The 20,286-nt window shown below is 38.2% G+C and overlaps 1 protein-coding gene across 1 annotated transcript; it reads left to right on the forward strand.

Annotated features, from left to right (window-relative positions):
- The first annotated feature begins 3,323 nt into the window (after positions 1 to 3,323).
- CRLF2 (cytokine receptor like factor 2) lies at positions 3,324 to 19,179 on the forward strand. The gene is made up of 8 exons (XM_026070289.1): positions 3,324 to 3,414; positions 9,720 to 9,831; positions 10,568 to 10,740; positions 12,486 to 12,625; positions 13,345 to 13,507; positions 15,625 to 15,739; positions 16,784 to 16,868; positions 18,058 to 19,179. The coding sequence occupies exons 1-8, from the start codon at positions 3,339 to 3,341 to the stop codon at positions 18,328 to 18,330; spliced, it is 1,137 nt and encodes a 378-aa protein (XP_025926074.1). The 5' UTR covers positions 3,324 to 3,338; the 3' UTR covers positions 18,331 to 19,179.
- The last annotated feature ends 1,107 nt before the right edge of the window (positions 19,180 to 20,286 follow it).

Raw genomic sequence — 20,286 nt, forward strand, 5'->3', positions numbered from 1 at the left:
TGACAATCAAACTCACTCACAGTCCCTGGCTGCCAATTACCAACTCGCTCTTGTTCTTTGCTTTCCCTGCTCCCGATTGAAGTTGCAATGTTAGGGTGGATCTTGTTTTCTCAAGCCAAACATGCCAATGCCACACCACGTGTGAGCCCTAAAGAGGGGGCACAATGTGACAGAGCTCTGGCCTTGTACCCATGGGAGCAATAACCAAGAGAGTGTGGGCAAGTTAATCAATTACGCACCTATAGACAAGTAGAAAATGCCCTGGGGGAATGTGCCTGCCTGCACTGTGAGGGGAAAACAGATCTTTTGGCTCACAAGCAACTTTTCAGTTTGTGGACGGGGACCATCTGTATTTGAAAAAATAAAAACAGATCATCAGAGCTGACTTTGAGAAAGGACAAGCCGGACAAGTGTCCAGCAAGGTATGAGGAGGGCAGCAGGAGCTTGAGGCAGGTGGCCATGCAAATGACTCACTGTGTGGGGGTGAGCAGGGAAGTGCTCAGGCCTTATGTCTGTTAAGTCACAAGCCTCTCTTAGCAGCTGGAAAAATATCTCAACAGCTACTTCAGCTTTGTGGAGGCAGCTTGTTTATCTGGTTGGTTGTTTTATTGTTTTTTTTTTTTCTCTTTAGGACCTCAGCACTAGGTTTTGTTTCAAAAGTAGGACTAATTTGGTTTGACTTTAAGAGGTCCTCAGCATCTTAAAGGGAATTACACGTTAGTGGGAGGGACAACTTCTTGAGATACCAAAATCCCTTGAAGGAGGAAAAGGTCAGTGAAAATGGGCTGTTGTCTCTTGATAATTAGAGCTTGATTTCAGACATAGCATGTCAAAATCATCCAGAAATAATTATAAGCCAAAAGAGACCTTAGATACCTTTTCTTTGCATTTTTCTCTCTCCCCACCCCTTCCTCCAAAGCATGAACTGTCTTAGGAGGTCTGCAGTCCAGTGTGTTTTAGCTATATAAAAAGCAGGATGGGGCAAATCAGGCTCCATCACCCTCCACTGGAGGCAAGAGGCACATGTTCTGGAAGGAAAATATGTTTTTAGCTCAAATGGGGACATCAGAGTCACCCTGTCCCCAGGGAACCAGAGATTTCTGTCCCTCTGCCTTCATCTGCTTGTCACACTGGTTCTGCATTGCTGACTGCAGAAACAGTGAGAGATTTCAGTTTATCATTAACTACAACCTGCAGCCTAGTTTAGTATTTCAGTTCTGTGATGCTTGTTTTTTATTTCCAGGAATTWATGTCTCCCTATAGAAAGTTGCTCAAAACAAGGAATAGAAAGGCAACAGACTAGTGTATACACATACTGACTCTACCACAGTCAGACAGTCACATGGGGTTTCCAAAACTCACTGAGATTTAAATATGTTTTCCTGGGACGTATAATGGATATATAGCACTGAAGGCAGCCAGTCCAAGCAAAGTGAATAGACAGATCAAAGCTCGTACTAGCTGGCTGGAGACTGATAAAGGTATCATTTGACAAACAGTACTGTTGGTTTACAAAGGACAGTGACCATCTTAGCAAAGGCTCTGGAAGTAATGAAAACAGCCTGAACAGGAATCATGGCAGCACTTCTGGGTGTATTCCTGAACACAACCAAGATCCCTATCTGGTGTGACATGCAACAGATAAACTTCCACTCTGTTCCTGCTTAATTTTAATGGAAAATAAACTTGAAGTGATAAGGAGTCTAAGGGACCAAGTGTCCAGCACGTAGTACAGTATATGTGCACAGGACACTTTAGAAGCACCATGCATAAGTAATTTATCTGCAAAAGCAGATAATTTATTTCTGCATGAGAAGGTTCCTGTACTTTTTAAAAGACAAGTTTTCTGTGCAAACACAGAAGAAGCTCAAGACCAATTGGGAAACATAGATAGGAATTAAGGTTTACCATTTATATTTTTGTATGTTGATTTCTAGAGTAGCTTATTTTCTGTGATGTTTAAGGTAAGGGGAGATTGGATATGAAGGAAGTCTGTGTGCTTGCCTGTTTCACATGTCCCTAGACATGTGAACTCTAAACCTCTACCAGGACATCAAGGGAGCAGTCAGCAAGTCTGGAGAAGAGAGTGTGTTGGCACTGAGAGTGGTCTCCTGGGGCTCTTTCTAGAAAAGGGCAGCAGGCTGGGCCACTCTGGCTTCTCAGTTCAGTTTACAACAATGCTTATGAAGTTAATCTCTTGATTGTTCCCATCTTTTTATTCACATAGTGGAGCAGGGGAACTGGGTTCCTCTTGGTGAGCCTAAACTAGAAGATGTGCTCCAGGAGGGCCTGTAACAGAATTTGACCGCTAATGGGCACTCAGCCCATGGGGCTGGACCAGAGCTAGTCAAGGAAACACTCCGCTCCATGCACGCCACGTGGCTCTTGGGTCCTCAGCACCAACTGTTTCACCTCACAGATCAGCTCCTCCTGTGCTGCTCTACTTACTAATGTAGATATAGCCTAAGCCCAGCCTAGTGCAGACCAGCAGAAAATAGGTCTCTTTAGACATGGTAATCATGATTATTAAGACTTTAAGCTCTGCCATCTCTAAAATGTGTTTAATCTTGGGCAACACATTATTCCTTATATCCCTCTTTCTATGTATAATGTACAGTATATGAATATATAAGGTATAGGTATAATATAGAAATCTATAATGCTAGGTATATGGATATATTTGGAAGCAATAGCAGTAGGTTATATATGTTCAGGTATTACAGGAGAAAACATATCCTCGTGCTACCTCTTCCATAATAGCCTGCCTATTATAGCAGCTCAGCTCCCTCTGACCATAAGACCCCCTATTCCTTCCTCTGATTTGGGGACAGAGGTGGCTCAAGCCATCTGAGGTGCACCAGGAGTGTGGAGTGACAATATAAACATATGGTAACATGTATAGCTGCAAACTCATAACAGGGGAGGCAGGCAGTTTATACCTCTGCTGCCCTCAGGTCATTAGGTACGTCTAGGTCAGTATGGTCATGCATGATATGATGTGATCACAGCTACCCAGCCACTCCTTTCCTTAATTTGGATCAGCACTGTGATGACCTCTGATACAACTGCAAAAAGACAAAGCAAGGCAAAGTATTGGCAAGATAGATACTGGCATTCTGGGAAATAATTTTCTTTAATTTTTTGTATAATATGAAGGAGGTGTGCATGTAGAAGTCCTGCACTTCTGATTTTTTATAGCTAGAGCTATGTCAATTTTTTTTTATTTCCTGTAGTCATTTCCTCTAGTTCCCTCCAGTCTCTGGTATAAAGTGATCAAATGGTAAAGTCCGGAGATTACGATTACTCATCTCTTCACAGTCTGTTGTGTGATTCCAACCATGAGACTAACCTTTGAAGTGTGTTCAGTGATCTTCACATTGGGCAGCCTGGTGGCCTCTCAGTCACAATCTGCCGGTAAGTTCAATCCACAGGTATTTATTTAAGAAATGCATATATTAACTAGTAATATTTCTGTGGGCACCTTACCTCATGTGTTACAATATTCAGTACTTTTTTGGTGAAAAGAATCAACCAAACAGAAATTGATATCCAGCAGAGATGAATGTGTCCTCTTCAAAAAAAAAAAAAAAAAAAAAAAAAAAAAAAAAAGATGATGATAACAGATTTATTTGAATGTTCTCCAATTAAAAATGAAGGAAGAAGCCAGTAATTTTGTGTTTAATGTAAAAGAAAGAAATATTCAAATTTTTAAGAAGGAGCGGTTACTGTCCAAGACACAGATTTTGATAGAGTGAACTGCGTCCGAAAAAGACTACAATCTTCTCATTGAACAAAGATGGATAAAACAGATTCCAGGTRAGACTTAAGCTTTAGTGTTCTGGAAGAATGAGCAAGATGGGAAATATCCAGTAATTTCTTGTGTCTGATAAAGTATTAAGGTAAGAGTATTACTATAAAGCAAAATTAAAAAAGACATTTATACCCGGATACTTGGCTACCTAAATATAAGAACGTCTCTATTCTATGTGTTAGTTTGCAGTGCCATTACTTACAGCATGCTAAAAACAAATGGATTCATGCAGAAATCTAATATAAAGCCCCAAACATGGGCTGATAATCTAATCTTCAGTCTTGTTAATTTATCATAAGGTGCCTGTCATTCATTAATTTTGTAAGGAGAAAGAAATACTTTAAAGTACTCATCAGCCTATAAATCAGCTCTCTTTTCTGCTGTACATACAGTAAGTACCATTTTCAGCTATGCAGCCCTGCCTGGTTCTTCAGTGTTAATTGCTGCTGTGAGTCACCTGCACCCCTGTGAGCGGATGCAGCTCCCTCCCCACTGACCTGAGATGGCAGCATGCTATAGCCATGCTGTACTGATGGCAAGTACTTTGTGGGATGACAGCTGAAAATTACAGTTACGGTGGTTATTTAATGCAAAGTGTGGTGATGTCTAGCCATGGTTAGCTAAGTCATTTTCTACCAAAAAAACCTTGATTTGATGGGATATAAGGGGTATGTTATAAGGAGTATGCCTTGTTCCAAAATATGTCTATAAAAATCTCTCTCTTGCTGTCCTGTTCCTTTTCTTTAAAAGGGATTTTCTATTTAGTCTCAGTCCTGGACATTCAATTCAGCAGTCTTATGCACACAGAGCTGTACTTTCGCCTACATGTGTTCCTGTTACTGAAATGAAACTGTTCTCATCGATGAGTAGTATTAAGAGTAACTAAGACTGTAGGCTCAGATCTGGGTCTTACTCTCCAGTTATTTCTATACAGTGTGCTGCAATACGTGGAAGTTCAACATGTGGTTACTTATCAGGTTTCATCACTGTAAGGAAATCAAAAGTGGTTTTTCTTCTTTGTAATGTTTCAATGAGGTTACAACAGTTCCAGTATATTTATGTTCCATTCTGTTATCTTTGCAGATTGAGATTTTTTTCACTCTTTTTTCTCTCTTTTTTGATCTGTTCCATTACATCCAGGTTTTTTTCAATGTTCCCTTTCAATAGTAATATTTTTTTGGTAATAATCTTTGAAAGGTGACTTGGAGGCGGAATGTACTTGCCCATATTCTTGCTCATGGTCGTGTTTGCAAAATTTACTGTGCAAGGAAATTTCCCTTTTTCCCTTGTGAAAATACTTTCTGTGTGTGCAATAGTGGTGTTTTCCACGCTTCCCTGTCCCGAGAAGAGTTAAGTGCTCAGCAGGGTCTGTGAGGTTGAGGTGTTGTGTGGAGCCTTACCAGTTCCCTCAGGTTTTACCTAGGATTTAGATTTCTCTCCATAGCTCATGTTCCAGGGCCCTGCTATATGTCCTATAGCACTGCAACGTACTTCCAGCTGCATACCTAGCCAGATCAGTAAGCCAGCCTCTGACAGAAAGGACCTCTCACCCCTCTTTGGCCTGGGTACTAGCTCTTCATTGTATTTTTGGCCTTTCCATCTATCCATTATCATAATACTTAAAATCATTAAAACCATTGAAAGTAAATGTGTTACTTTGGGCTGTTGTGTAACTGYAGGGTCATGAATAGAAACATGCTTTAAATAATCAGAATTGCTGTGGATGAACTACCACATTAGCAGAGAAAGATCCAAGGTGTTACGGATGGATTCATAAAAGGTCCATTATAAAGAAAGGGGAGAAATATGCCCTGCTTTTCTCTTTCTCTTTATTCCTCTTTATTCTTTTCCATTTTATTCCTATTGTCTTTATTACTTTCCATTAACAAAAGATGGGAATGATTCTGCCTCCAAAAGTATAGGTGCTTCACAAAAAGAAAAATAATACCCTTCCAGGYAGAGGAAAAGGAAAAGATCATCAGAAGGAAATATCACACTTCAGGTAACCTATATATCTTAAGACTATTTGACGGTAATTTGAGCCCAACTACAAAACCTAAAAAAATTAATACAGGATTTGCATCCTTACATGCTGAAAAAGCAAAGAAATGTGAATAATGCAACATATTTATGCTCTGATTTGAAAAGACACACAGAAATGTTTACTGAGAGAACACTTACACAAAACAGCTCATACTACATTCAAAAAGGCTACAAAATACATGAAATGAGAAAGTATAATAGAAAACTGTGCTGACTGGAGCTCTAGAAGGACAAACTTTAATAATAAATGTTATTTTTTAAGCATTTTAAATTCTGTTCTGCATAGACAAATGCATTTCAAAGTAGTTTATTGATTAGGTTAACACTGCTTTCTTATGAAGTTCTTAAAAACTAGAGCAAATGAAAGTGTGTAATGTCAACAGAGAATTTCTTACAAGTCCCTTTCCATTTCTATTAAATGGTTCTATTTATTTTTAGAGTATTTAATAACGTGTGCACCTAAATAACTGCACTTGCTAGAGGCTGATTTTAAATGTTAAAATTCCAGAGTTCCAATTCATAATATGTAGTCAGCCTGTATTTTTTTTTGCAGAGAAAGGATCTGATCCTAGAAAGATTTATGTGTGTGGTTAAGTTTGTGTGCTTTGAGTAATCCTGCTGAAGTCAAGCAGACTACTTGGCGGGCATAAAGTTAAGTCCACGTGTAAATCACTGCAGGACTGGAGCAAAATCAACATGCTTCTATGTCATCCAAAAACCACATACTGCCCAAACCAAGAGTTAGCGTGCATCTCTGAAGTGCAGCCTTTAATAAATAGCTATCTTACTATAACTCAAAAAGCAGAGAAAAATTAGTGTTATCCATGGGTCAGAATGAATTGGTAGCTTTTGTTGCCCTCCAATAGGCCACTCAGATCTGACCCTCAGGTTTTACTGAGCGTCCACTCCTTTCTGTGTGGGAATCCAATGCAGTCCCTTTGGTTTCCTTATTATTCGTCTCTAGAACCAACCATGCCTTGACTAACCCACTTGAAGTCTGAAGAGACTGACCACTCCATTAACTTCAGATACTACCAGCTCTCCTGTGCTGAGCAATCTGACACCAATCTCATACCGAAACCCCACCAGGATCATTTGATTAACAGTAGAGTTCATTGAAAGCAGCTCTTTCATGTCTGGGGATTGCCGCTGCAACCTCAGGTTTAGTGAATAGTGGGATAAAAGCAGGGCACTGGGTCCACCCTCCCAGTAATGGAAAAATCACTGCTCTGTTTTTCAAAGGGGCAGTCTAGGCGCCCAAGTCCAAGTGAGGGTTTTGAACTGGCACCCTTTTTCTGGTAAGGGTCCTACGTACAGCCTGGACTAGTTGACTATGTTGTAGAGAGGACTTTTAAATACCCACTCTTTGTTATGTCCTATTGGCTAGAGTGGGTGCCTGTTCAAAATCTTTTGTGAAGCACAGAAGAACTTGTGTGCATAGCCCTGTGAGGAGAAGTCAAACCACCTTCTGAAATTAAACTGCAGAACTTGCTTCATATTTGATTTCAAAACTGATCCAAGAAGATGCCCTATGAACACCATTTCACCACTTGTCATTGTGCTTAACTATCATGCACACAGCAACAGAATAGTAAATTAATTTTGAAATTCACATAGCCTTGAAAATATATGATTAAGCATGAGAGCACTCTTTGTGTTTTTATCTTCTTTTCTAATGCAAGGATGCTAACAGTTCTTTCTTAAAATGAAAATATCTGCAAGCAGACTAATTATCAGAAACTGGAAAGTACATAGATATTTCTAAAGGGAGTTGCAAGGATTGATTCTATAATTATAAAAAGAGTCTCAAGTACAGCATTCTCCATACACTAATATTTTCATTCTTTTAAAAATTTTATGATAGTTTATTTAAAGATTGAGAAATCATATTATAAATATGTTTAACTATTTTGACTATTATTTATAAAATATCTAAATCTTACTTTAAGTAGTCTTGTAGATTTCAGTGACACTAACCATAATGCTATATATGGCACAGCACAGGCGTACTAAGAATTTTGTCCATAAAAATTAAGAACTTCATAGTGTGTTTGCAGACCAATAAACCATTGTCAGGCACCCTTATCATCATATTGCTTAGTGGTTTCAGTTAAAGACAAGATGATCCCTTAGACATGCTGCAGAGCACTTGTAATGGCCATGAGGAATTAGGAGACAAGAGCAGGCTTGTCTAACAGAGCTCAAACTGACTGGATAAACACCATTTTATGATGGCTTTTAAGGTCTGGAAATTCTGTTTTTGTTTCAGGACATAATTGTATCGACTTCTCCATTCCTCAGAAAAGCACATGAGATTTTCAGTTTGAGAAATCAATACAGGAATAAGCTGTAGCCATTAGTTAGGACACAGTTGAGTTAGGTTCAAGTCTTTCTCTTGAGTAGGACCATAATCTTTTTTACCAGAGCTCTGTAAATCAGGTAGTAGGGACGTGGAGCTAGACCTGCCACAGTCTAGGCATGTGACCTAATCAGCAGATTACTTGGTCCTTCTTGGATTTCTGTCAAAATTGTCTCTGGAATGATTTTCATAAAACAACATATTATGACACAATACCCCTATACAAAGATGTTTTGACTAGTCCTAATTACAGAAGCCATTAGACCCATTGGCAGAGACATGAAGCCCTGAAATTAGTTAGGCAACATGGTTATTTGAACCAAGGTGTTTCCACATACCTTTTTCACATTCTTAGTGTTGGTTAGTCAGCAAAAGTATAACAGTCCTGAAGGTATTTAGGCCTGATTCCCATGAACTTTCAGGATCACTGTCTGTGGTAAACAGCTCATAAGAAATGTTATTAAATTTTTGTTATTAAATTTTTAAGATCCTTCAAAATGCCAGAGTGGCATAAAATGTAAATGAATCGGAGCCAAAAGACTATTCTCCTGCTAGGCAGGAGTGCTCCTGCAGAAGTTTCTAGTGGTTGGTGCTTCATGTCTAGAGATAGCAGTCAGTAAATTTCATCCTGAAGTGGTTTGCTGCTGATATTCAAGATACATTTTCTTCCTCTTTGTTCATTCAGCTAAACATAGGTACACATCTCACAGAACTCGGAGTAAATAACATCTGTTTCCCCTTGACATATCATACACTTCCAATGCTTCTGGCTGCTTATCTTCCCCATTTTTCAATGTAAGAGTTACCGTTAATGTCTGATCGTGGAATCCTGATAGACATAGAATTAAAACCCCTAAATCCCTAACAAAAGGGAAAAACTATAATGAGGACAAAACCAGGAAAGGGTATGATATCTGTGTGCAGTCACAGGACGTTAAATGACCTTGCTTTGAGAAAGTCTGTGAGGAGGGGCTGGCCAGAGCAACATAGATAAAGTACACAGTTCACTCATTTGTTCTGATCTGCACTAGGTTACTATGGGTGCTTCTATACTACTCATTTGGTCTTGACTTACAGTACAAGTCCCTTGTTTCATAAAGTAAACATTAGTCAGTTTACGCACAGGTTCCACTTGGCAGTAGTTCCCAAATAGTTTTGCTTAGCAGGAAAACCTAAGATATTGTGGAGCAAAACTGGCCTCAAGGCTTATGCCCTATGCATTGCATGCAAGTAAGCCAGTCTACTCCTTTTGGCCCAAGGACCATGGGGTGGTCTCTCGTGTTGCTATGAGTGTTTTCATTTTGTTATTTTGCAGTTCTAGTTTTAACCTCTCTGGGTTATTTTGTCCTGCTTCCTAACTTTCTAGATATTCTTATCTCTTCTTATTTTATGGTCATCTGAGTCTACGGCATAATTATCTTTGAAATATTGACTGCCTACAAATGCCAAGTGATGTTTTTGATACCCACTGTTGAAATGATATCCTCTGTCAATGTACTGGGACAGGTCAGAAAGATACCATCAGCACCACTATAGTCAACTTCAATAATGAGCAGATGCAGATCACATGGGCATCAAGAGAACTATTTCCTGGCGAGAATGTGTCATTTTCTTATACGTGAGTATTGATAATGCCTATTTTTCTTTCCTTGAAGGATTTACTCCAGGAGACTGAAATAGCTCAGTCCATCTGAGTCATCTGTGACCTGAAAATACTTTTTTTTTTTTTAAATCATCCAGCATGAAACTTATGTTCACACACTTCACAAAAGTGTATAAATCAGTAAACCTGCTGAATAGTGAGTCATAGCAGACAATATAGGAAAACCTTGTCTCCTGTTTTGTCTTTATGTTAAATGCTAATGTTAATTACACTGCTGATTGTGTTTTTCCACATATTCCTGCATATTTTACTTATTAACTGACTTAAACAGAAATTTAACATTTTGATTAAAGGCAGTCATACAGTTTGATCTTTCCTTTTCTTTATGGTTGGTATACGAGAAATAACTTTTAGCAGTACAGTCTTGGAAACAGGAACATGAAAACCACATCTGTTTGAGCACAGCATTCTCTTATTAGTGAAAAAAACCTGAAAGAAACTTGAAAATTTCAGACTGCACCAAAAACAAGGATTGGAAAGTCAATGAGGTTTGGGTGCTGAATTCCCTCACAGCACTGTGAAATTTCCAGCCTCAAGAAGTTCCTTATGCAGACTTCCCTTTGTAGCAGCATTTAAAAAAAAAAAAACACAAAAAAAACAAAAAAAAAACAGTGACAAAAAGGAATTTACTTGTGTTAACCAATAACAAATAACAGAGTATCTCCATTCACCAATATTTTTTCATTTGTAGATTTGAAGGAGGCCAGCACAAACTTTGGAAGCCATGTCCTACCTATTTATTGGACCAAGGTTTTAACTCTGGATGTCTGTTTAAGACAGAAGGATCCACCCTTGCCATCTCAATCATGAACAATAATGGAAGCAAAGAGCTTTTTTCTAAAAGACTAAAATCTGATTTCTATAGTAAGTGTGTAATAACACGACTATGTCTTTTGATAGTCCTAGTGTCTTCACTGATTCCTCTAGCTGTCCTTAGTCTGAGAGGAAATCAGTTGCATCAGTGTATAACATGTTACTAGTTTATGCCAAAAACAAACTACAGATTTTTGGAATTACCGAGGCTGATTTTCATCCCTTGCTGTCATCAGCTTTTACATAGGCAGCTGCAGCTAAGTGGGATTACATAGGATAGAAAGATTTGCCCTAAAACACAGTTTCAAAACTAAAACTAAAATACTCAAATATGTGAATGTGCGTGGTTGAGTTCAGACCTGCTCAGTCTGCATATCAGGAACATGAAAAAAGTTGACAGTTCCCTGTGTTAGTGTCAGCCTTGTTATGTGTCCTGTATTTTCAACCTTTCGTTCTTTTGTCGTTCTCCATGAGATGTCATGCAGCAAACTAGTTCTAATCCAAGAGGCTATGGTGAAAAAATCAAAAGATTTTAGGAGAAATTAATTAAGTGGCTCTGTCATAGCCTGACAGCAGTAATTCCCCCAGAAATACATATTTCACATTATTGTGAGGTTAGCTTATTGGCATCATCTGGAATTGCATGTAGTTACAGTGTTTAAAGTGGAGCGATTTTTCTGATAAAAATCATGCAGAAGACATACCAGGCAGAAATTATCCAAAAAAGTCATTATCTTCCAAATATATTATTAGTGGTTATTCTTTAGCAAAAAGGATTAATCAAAAATTTTTCATGGCAACTAACTTTGAGAGTACTTTACATCTCATAATTATATCAACATCTGGTAGTTCAAGGAAAGCTGGAGCCTGGTCCATAAATTTAGGTAATTAAACTACCACTGATGTTAACATGAGTTTCAAGAGGGTTAGATAACAAAACACAAATAACAGAGATCAGACTTAAGTCTCAAAACTAGGCAGATAGGGTTTTTGTAATATGAAACAGAATCTAGAAGGATTGAAGAAGCAAATAATGCTCTTCTCACACCTTTACTTTCCACTACTGAAGACTATCCAGTCACATAGGTCAAACCATTGCCTTCTCTTTGGACCATCTGAAAACAGTGAGGAGCAGATTCAGTTGTCCACAGGTAGGCTCCCAGTGCCATTTCAGATGCCCTAATATATCCTGCCTGGCCTCCAGCAGCAGGACATGTGTGTCTTGTAGGTTATATGGTACAGTATTTGCTAGTCCCATTCCAGAGTCATAGATACCCTAAAGCATATAAATTGGCATTTGCCTATATTTAGGCCACTGAAGCACATACCACAAAAATGATACCTTTAGCTACTTAACACTGGTGTGTAAATAAGGAGTCTTGTCTCTCTAGGCTCCCTCTATTGTCTAAGAAGGGAGATAGGCTTCCCTAGAAAGTGATTTAGGGCCTGTAATTTAAGCTCCCACTTCTGAAGAAGCCTCTTTCTTTCTCTTGACTGAGGAGTCTGAGGGGACTAGAGTCCTTACTTAAGTATTTCCAGTAGGTTCCTGAAGTGCTTTGGTATCTACCTCTAAATATGGGACTTTGAATGGGGAACGGTGTCATAGTGCCAAGCTTCATTTTRTTGTTCAGCAAGAAGGTCAGCTGCAAAAGTGCATCCTTCAGGAAGACTGGCCACCTTCTTGGCTTACTACTCAGGGAAGGGTTGAGGGAAGGAAGGAATAGCAGTGATTTAAACTGTATTGAAGTAATTAATTTTTAAGAGGTTATTGCATACTTTGTTTCTTTTCTCCTTAGTAAAGCCTAATCGACCAGAAAATGTGACCTTCTTGTGGAAAGATGACACCGTTACTGTAAGCTGTAATGAACCAAAGAGAGCTGTGAAGTGCTTGAGACTTGAGCTTCAGTACAAAAGCAAGTTYGACAAAGGGTGGCAAGTGAGTTGGACATGACATTTTTAATCAGTGTGGAAGGACCTGGAAGCATCATCACCATAGAGTGTAAAATAGAGTTGTTTTCGTATTGTCCTCCCATCCCATACTTTAAAAATAGCTGGTAGCAGAAAACAGTCAGATTTCTGGAATTCTGGGTCCCTGCAATTCCAGCAATGATTTTATTTTTGAGTTATAACTTTTTGCTTATAGAAAGAGCTGAGGACAATCTAAGGTCATACATTCAGAATAGGAAAGTCTTGGGAGATATCAGCAGAAAGCAAGGTAGAAAAAAAAAGAAAAAAAGGAGAAACAACAGGAAATAGAATGAAAGAAAAGAGATGACACAGGATTTTATTTATCTTGAAGTTAGCGAGTAAGTATATCTTAATATTATTTCATTGACTTAAATCTTTCCAGCCTCACATATATCTTCTGAATATTTTTTTGTTTGAAGTCTCTTTTGTATATTACAAATAGCAGCTGTAACAGTACTATATGTATTGATCATTATGTCCTTCAACTCAGCATCAAACAATGAGGAATGGGTATGAATGGGGAAGAGCCAGTCAAGAAATGGAGTTCCCAAAAATTCAGAGAAGTTAAAATTTGACTCTGGGGTTTGGGGTTGGCCTATCTCTTATTCTTGTCATGATCATGATGAAGTATAGCATTCTGAAGCTCTTTTTGAACCAGAAATAATGATAATATACCTTCCTTCTCAGTCCAGAAGTTCTAAGTGTTGCAGTGTTGGAGAGCAAGGCTTTGATCCAATGAAATGCTATTCTTTCCGGGTCAGACTGAAGAGGCTAGTACCTTATTGCAACGTAGTTAATTACAGCAGTGACTGGGAAGCAGAAACATTTTGGATGAATGGCACATCATTAGGTAACAGCTGTGCTACATTCATATACTCTCTAAATACAAATGGGGAAGGGGGGAAGGACTGCAAAAGAGGCTAGAAATGTGCATCTAGTTAATGTTGCACTCTGTCATGCTGCATCTTCCACCGTTAAAGGAAGTTCATATGGAAGTCTGATCGCCCATTTTTAATTCCCATCCACATTGTTCCTTATAACCCTTGACACTACTAATTTATGCAATGCTCAGTAAGGCTAAAAAGATTTCCGTATTATTTGTGTTACAGTTRTATTTAGGGTCCTCCAATGAAAGTAATGTGATGCATGTTGTATACACATATATATAAAATGTATATACATATCCATATATGTATGTATGGGCATGTGCATATAGCAAAGCAGGCACTCTGGCAATAGATGATATATGCATATCAAACCTGAACTCTAAGAAAACCCTCAATACACCTTTTTTTATGGCAGTTTGTTTCAAATGTTCATTAAGTTGAGCTACAGGACCAGAAAGCACAGCTAAATGATGCATAGGTAAAGCAACTACATCACAGTCTTCTTGGCAGAATGTGCTGGGTCGATCAAAACAGCAGGGATAGGTGAAAAAGAGATGAAGTGGAAGCAAAGTCAGTATCGGAACTGATTTCACATGAGACAAGCATATTTAACTGAATGCAATTGCCTTGGATTAGGTCTCTGATGGAAACAATATTTCTACTAGTTATCAAAAACAAAAGAAAGATCTGATGTAGTAAAGACTGTACACCGTCCCAACACATTCATATCAACTGTCCACAGAATGCCATTCACTACGCTTTATCAGAAATATGAAACACTCAGATGTCCAGTGTACCCAGATCGGAGTTCTCCAAAATCCAATGGGCTATTAACTCACCTGAAGAAAATCTGTATACACAAAGCTGGACTGAAATTCTGGAGCACAGATGTGTGTATCCTGCACTAGCAGTAACGACAAGGGAAGCCTCATCTATCTTGCAGATTGTGAACCTGCAATCATGTCCTCAGGTGTCGCTGGCAAGTGTCCTTCAGAAAAACGCAGAGGACAATGTCCCCTTGTTTTCCTCTGAGAGGGGAGCACATGCCAGCCCTACCTGGACCATTTGACCATAAGTGGCCTGCAGGCAGCTGCAAGGATGGAAAGCAGAGAAGAGACAGACTCATGGTTCAGCTGTGCTGGGTGCCCGGGGTTCAGAAGTGACACTGGCACAGCCCCTTCAATGAGGCAAGCATTTCACTTCAGAACCTGAATAAGTATTTATTGTCTCCAAATCTAATATCAGAGGAAGCCATGAACAAAGCTATGCTCAAGAAGTTTCGTGAACACTGAATGCAAATACCTTATGGGGAGATCACAACTTTTCTTGTGGCTTTTTGGCAGGCTGAACAAAAAAAAGCGGGTGGAACAGGCTGCCACAGGGAACAAAGTGACTGTGGAGTGCTACATATAGGACAGTTGTTCCTGTATGAATAATTCATTTTAGTTCTTATAGTATCTATTTGGACAGCAGACCAAAGCTGCAGGAAAAACACTGAGAATGCCGAAAGGTGCACAAATGCATTAGTTATATACCAGTGCTTTGGATTATGTCCTGACACTAGTTCCTTTCTAGGTGTAAGTGCTAGTGGTTTGGGGGCTTTTTGTTTGTTGGGAGGGAGGAGAGGTCGTTTCTTTGCTTTATCTTGGGAATTAAGAATTTTATCTTGTGAAATAAGAAATTTAAACTACATATAAAATTACAGTTGCAGCTTTGGTGATTGCAAGTAGGTGTATGTGAGACAGATTTTAGCCCCAAATTGCTGCATCACTGTCAGTGTGGTGTGGTGAACACAAGAAGGAATATTTAACTTGATTCATTCCAAACACTTATACTCTGTATCCTTAAGCCCCCTCCTTTGTCCTGTACAAGGGTAATTTAGATATATAAAAGCACTATATTATTTTATTGCATGGTTTGTGGATTCCTTTGCTTTTCAGTTTCAGTTGAATTCGTCTTAATTGTTCCTAAGCATTGTTGGTTTTTTTTAAAGAAAAGTCAATGTTCTAACATGCTTAAGAGTATTTACTGCTAGAGCAAACAAGAAAGTTTTCACATTCTTTTTTGTGATTATTCCTAGATTCATGTGATGATGACATAAAATCTCAGTCAAACACAATAATTCTTTTAAGTTGTATGCTGGCAGTACTTCTAATGATATTTCTCCTCTTGATTCTTCTGTGTAAATGGCAGAGGTAAATATAATTTTAGTGGTCACTTCTAAATATTCATTTCATGAAAATAAAGCAATCATTCAGACTCAAATCTTTTAGCACTTAAGATTATTATCTGATAAATGAAGTTAGCATCAAGATGTAGAAGTCAATAGCTTAATTACCATTTGAGGGCTAATGCATCTTGCTCTTTTTCAAAAACAGAGAGAGTAATTCTGATATAATGCAACTCTTCAGGACAAAATTCTGTCCCCTCCACTTCACTTCTGTTCTTCCTTAGAAGCTGAATATTTAGAAGCCAGTTGGTTTTACTATTGCTTCTGAACTGACTTCCATTTCTTTGTGCAACTTCATCGGACTCAATGTCTGTTTGCACCAGACTGACGTTAGGCTGAGTGCATTCAACTTTAATAAGACTATATTAACGTTTGGATTTGCAGTTTAATGACTCAGTTCATGCTTAGAATCTACAACTAAAAATTCCTCTGCAAAGGCCCAGAATTTTTCTTTTTTTTCCTGTGGAAAAAAAGCCACAAATGGAGTACTGCAGAAAATAGGTTGAAAATATATGGGACTCAGATAACCTTTCTAGGTTATAGGTTCAGTTTTTTCTCCCATATGTCTAGGTTTATGTTTGTGTTTATGTTCACTAAGTCAGTACAACTGTTTGCTGCACCACCTCCCCAGTTTGCAGGAATGTGGCTAGGGAATTTTAAGCTCTAACTATGTATTGTATGGGGCAGAATGCCACTTGCTGACTAGCTGGAAGTCTGGATGTATTCTAAATTTTAAAAGGATGAGATTGGTTGAAAACACAGCAGAAAAATCACATTTAGTCTGATGGCCTCATCATTCTGCTATATTACGTAAATCATACCTGGCCTCAAACTGATCAAATGACTGCTCTACAATATTGCTTTTTAACTTTAACAGACATTTAAAAGATATCAAGCCTAGAGGGCTGTCATGTTAATTATATCGGTGGCTACACAACTTTGTTGAAGTAGAGGCATACATGAATGAATACACTGTCACAGAACACATGTTTTTCTTTCTTCTTTGCAGACTTCAAAAGTCAGTCATGCCTGTTATACCAGATCCAAAATATGTATTTGCTGATCTCTTCAATGACCATAATGGAAATTTCCAGGTAAATGTTGTCTTCCCAGCACAACTGTGAACTATACAATGTTGTGAATGGTTTGGAAATTGCGACCTAAACCTGTGTTCTATGCTGACATTTACCATGAGTGGTCTCTGACCCAAGGGAACAGCCCTTCCCTGGTACAACGTGACCATCCAGATCTACAGATCAAATGCCACTGTCCATACTGTCAGTATAGCACTGCTTTGGCACTGCATAAAGACACTTTTTGTAGAAACAGACAGAGAAAGTTCAAGAGAAGAATCTCAGGGTGTCCAGAGAAACAGCAATACCCTCTGGTGAGATGCCAGCATGGAGTTTGCTTCTATTCCTGGACGTGACAGCTCAGGGAACTTGCTCCACTGTGAGGCAGATTCTTGCCCTTTACGTCTGCAAGTGCGGTGAGCCTTAGTGCTGAGGCAGTGATGGCCTTTGTCTTTGGTTCCAGTAGGAAGCATCCTCTCTTACCACAGAGATCTATGCTCACTAAGCCTTTAGAAACAGAATAGTCATCAAATGAATACATCACACACAGTTTATGTTTTTGCTTTTTGCTGTTCCTCAAATCCATGACATCATATATGTGATATATTATTCTGTATTAATTGGATTGTCTTAATGCTATTTACCACTAAGTTTTATCTGAAAGTAGACATGTCAAATATTTAGGAATGTTTTCAGACCAAATGACAATATCAAAAGGCAGTAATAATGTTTCAGTGAAAACTGAAAAATTTCCTTATGTAAGATAGGTTTAAACCAAACCAAAAGAAGGAAGATATAAATGCAAATTAATACTGAAGCATTAATCCAAAAATGCTATGTTGTGTAAATCTCCCTGTAAACTCAGTCTGAATTTGGATTAAGTCAGGGCAGTGCACAAGTTCACCAAGGATCACCAGGTATTTTGCACATCCAAAGATTTCTGCAGGCTCTGATTATATTCCTTCAGTGTTACATTTCTCAATAGTTAGTAGGAGTTTGCATGCATTTGTGGATTCCAGCTTTCCTCCCTCCCTCCCTTCTCTCCTTCCGTCCTAAGTCCAGCTTGCCTATACTGCTTCCTTTTCATCTTTTCCATTGTGGTTGATCTGGGGAAGATGCCATTACTAAAGGATAATCAGTGTCTGTACAACTAGGCTTCTTCTAAATGATATCTGAGAACTTGCCAGCATTAACATTTTTAATCTCCTAGGAATGGATAGACAAAACTGAGCATGCAATGGTGCAAACCAAGCTAGAATATGAAGAGTCAGAGTGCACCATTGAGGAGGAAAGCCACCAAGAAGACAAGAAGAACAGTGGCAAGGAGGGGTCTAAGGATAATATCTTTAGCTTTTCAGGAGCAGCTGAAAATAACCATCCCAAAACATCTCAAAATGCCTGCCTGATGCCAACGTCCAGTACTACATTTTCTCTTGCTGGCTTCCAGATTTTAATGAATGATGATATGTATGTGATGTTATAAAATCTGCATAATGTAGCAGGTGTTAGAAAATAGCATCAAAACTTGATCACATCCTGATGAGTTTAGGGGAGTGGCTGAATAAAAGAAGAGATTGTCGTGGGTAGACTCACATAAGATACTAGGCTGTGTTACCTGCTTTTGGATCTGTGCTTGCCCAGAACTTATGATGACTTAGGCAGGCTCAGTATATGAAATAAATATCTGATAATTTATAAAATTAGGATTTGTTCGTTCTAACCGGGGCTTATTTCTAGGACTAAACTAAGCCCCATTTTCCTGCTAGGAATGGGAAAGAACAAGTGATACTCCACAGTACAGCCTGGACTCAGTCCTTGTGCTTATGGATTGCGTAGGGCCAGTGAAAACTACATCATCATTCTTCCCGAGTTAACAGAGAAAATAAAGGGATTTTTCTCCTCATAGTCTTTAACTCGCAAAGGGCAGACCATATACTCCTCATTTTCATAGGGACAAGATATTGCTTTGCACACTATCCTCATTCTAAAAGTGCTTGCTTTTGGGAGTTTCTTCTCCCAGTGTGAAACTCTGTGCTTCATTATATGCTTCAAAGGTCTTCAAAAGGAGAAAGTACAGGATCTGTGTCTGGGAACAAAAGAGTGAAGATGTACAGAATTGTGTCAGGCTTCATCCTACAAGTAGTTCTGTGTAGGCAGCTTTCTTGAGAACAGCAGAGCTCCTTGGGCCTTCTCTGAGGTCAGGTCCTCAGTGGTATGACGTTAGGGTTTTCTCTTCTTATGAATATGCAATTTCTTGYAGAAAACAGGTTCATTGTGAACAATGTTTATATTTAACTGAGTGGCATTTATTTCAAATCATCTTTTAGTTCAATCAGCAGTTGTAGATTTTACTTAGGATTTGCTCATATTGCATATATCAGTTTTTTATTCTCATAGTAAGTTCTAATGTTTTCTAAAACATACCATCTTTAAAATATATATGATTCTAATTTTAAAATGCAGTATAATATGTAATTAGACCTCAGAAACCAAATCTTGACTATTTGGTAAGTTTCCCCACATCACTTAAGTTACATACTGCTTGAAAGCAAATACTGTAGACAAATTTTAGTGCTTAAAGCATCCATGGTATAGTTAAAGTCATTGAATAGCTATCAGTTGACTAAGCTTTGCTAATTACTCACTTTTATTAACTAATTTATTGTGTAATTTAGATATTGTTCAAATCACAAAATTACACTGATCAGTAAAATATTTATAATTCAGCACTTAAAAACTTCAAGTCCAGGTCTCCTTGAGAAGGTGTACAGTAATATGGATCCATTAGCTTCCAAAATCTGTTTCTAGGTGACCCAGTTTGCATTACAGGGAAAAATCAACAAATTTTCTGACCAATAGCTAGGGAACTTAACTGGTTGGACAGTTCAGGCACATTCCTCAAGTTTTTCTTGATGTTACCCCAGATTTGATTGTTCCCTAACAAGATGAGCAGGATTTATCATAGTCCTGACAAATTTCCTTCCTTCTCCTATCTAAAACAGATGAGCATCCCACATTTCTGGAAAGTTTTGGTAAATATAAGTTTGCAAAGTTTCAAGAGCATAGTAAGAATGCAATGCTGTTTAAATTAATACAAACTTATTGTATTATTACTTATATATAAATTTATAATTTTGTCAGTAGAGTCCAGCTCAGCTCTTCTCAAATGGTGTAAATTGGCATTATTGAATGAGAATCAAAGAAGTTACCTTGACTTACACTAGGTAAGAACCTGCCCCAATGATGATTCAAATAATAAAATGGGAAGCAAAGCCCAGAATTTATTTCTTAGTTACTTTGTGTTTGAATCATGCATATATATATATATGGCAGTTTATAGTGCTAGCTAGATATCTTAGTTGAAACATTTTCTGTTGTACAAATGTTATTCTGTTTAAAACAAAAATTTTCACCATATTTTGTTGAAATTTCACTTTGG

The sequence above is a fragment of the Apteryx rowi genome, unplaced genomic scaffold, assembly GCF_003343035.1.
Source record: "Apteryx rowi isolate R43461 unplaced genomic scaffold, aptRow1 scaffold_308, whole genome shotgun sequence".
Classification (NCBI taxonomy): Eukaryota; Metazoa; Chordata; class Aves; order Apterygiformes; family Apterygidae; genus Apteryx; species Apteryx rowi.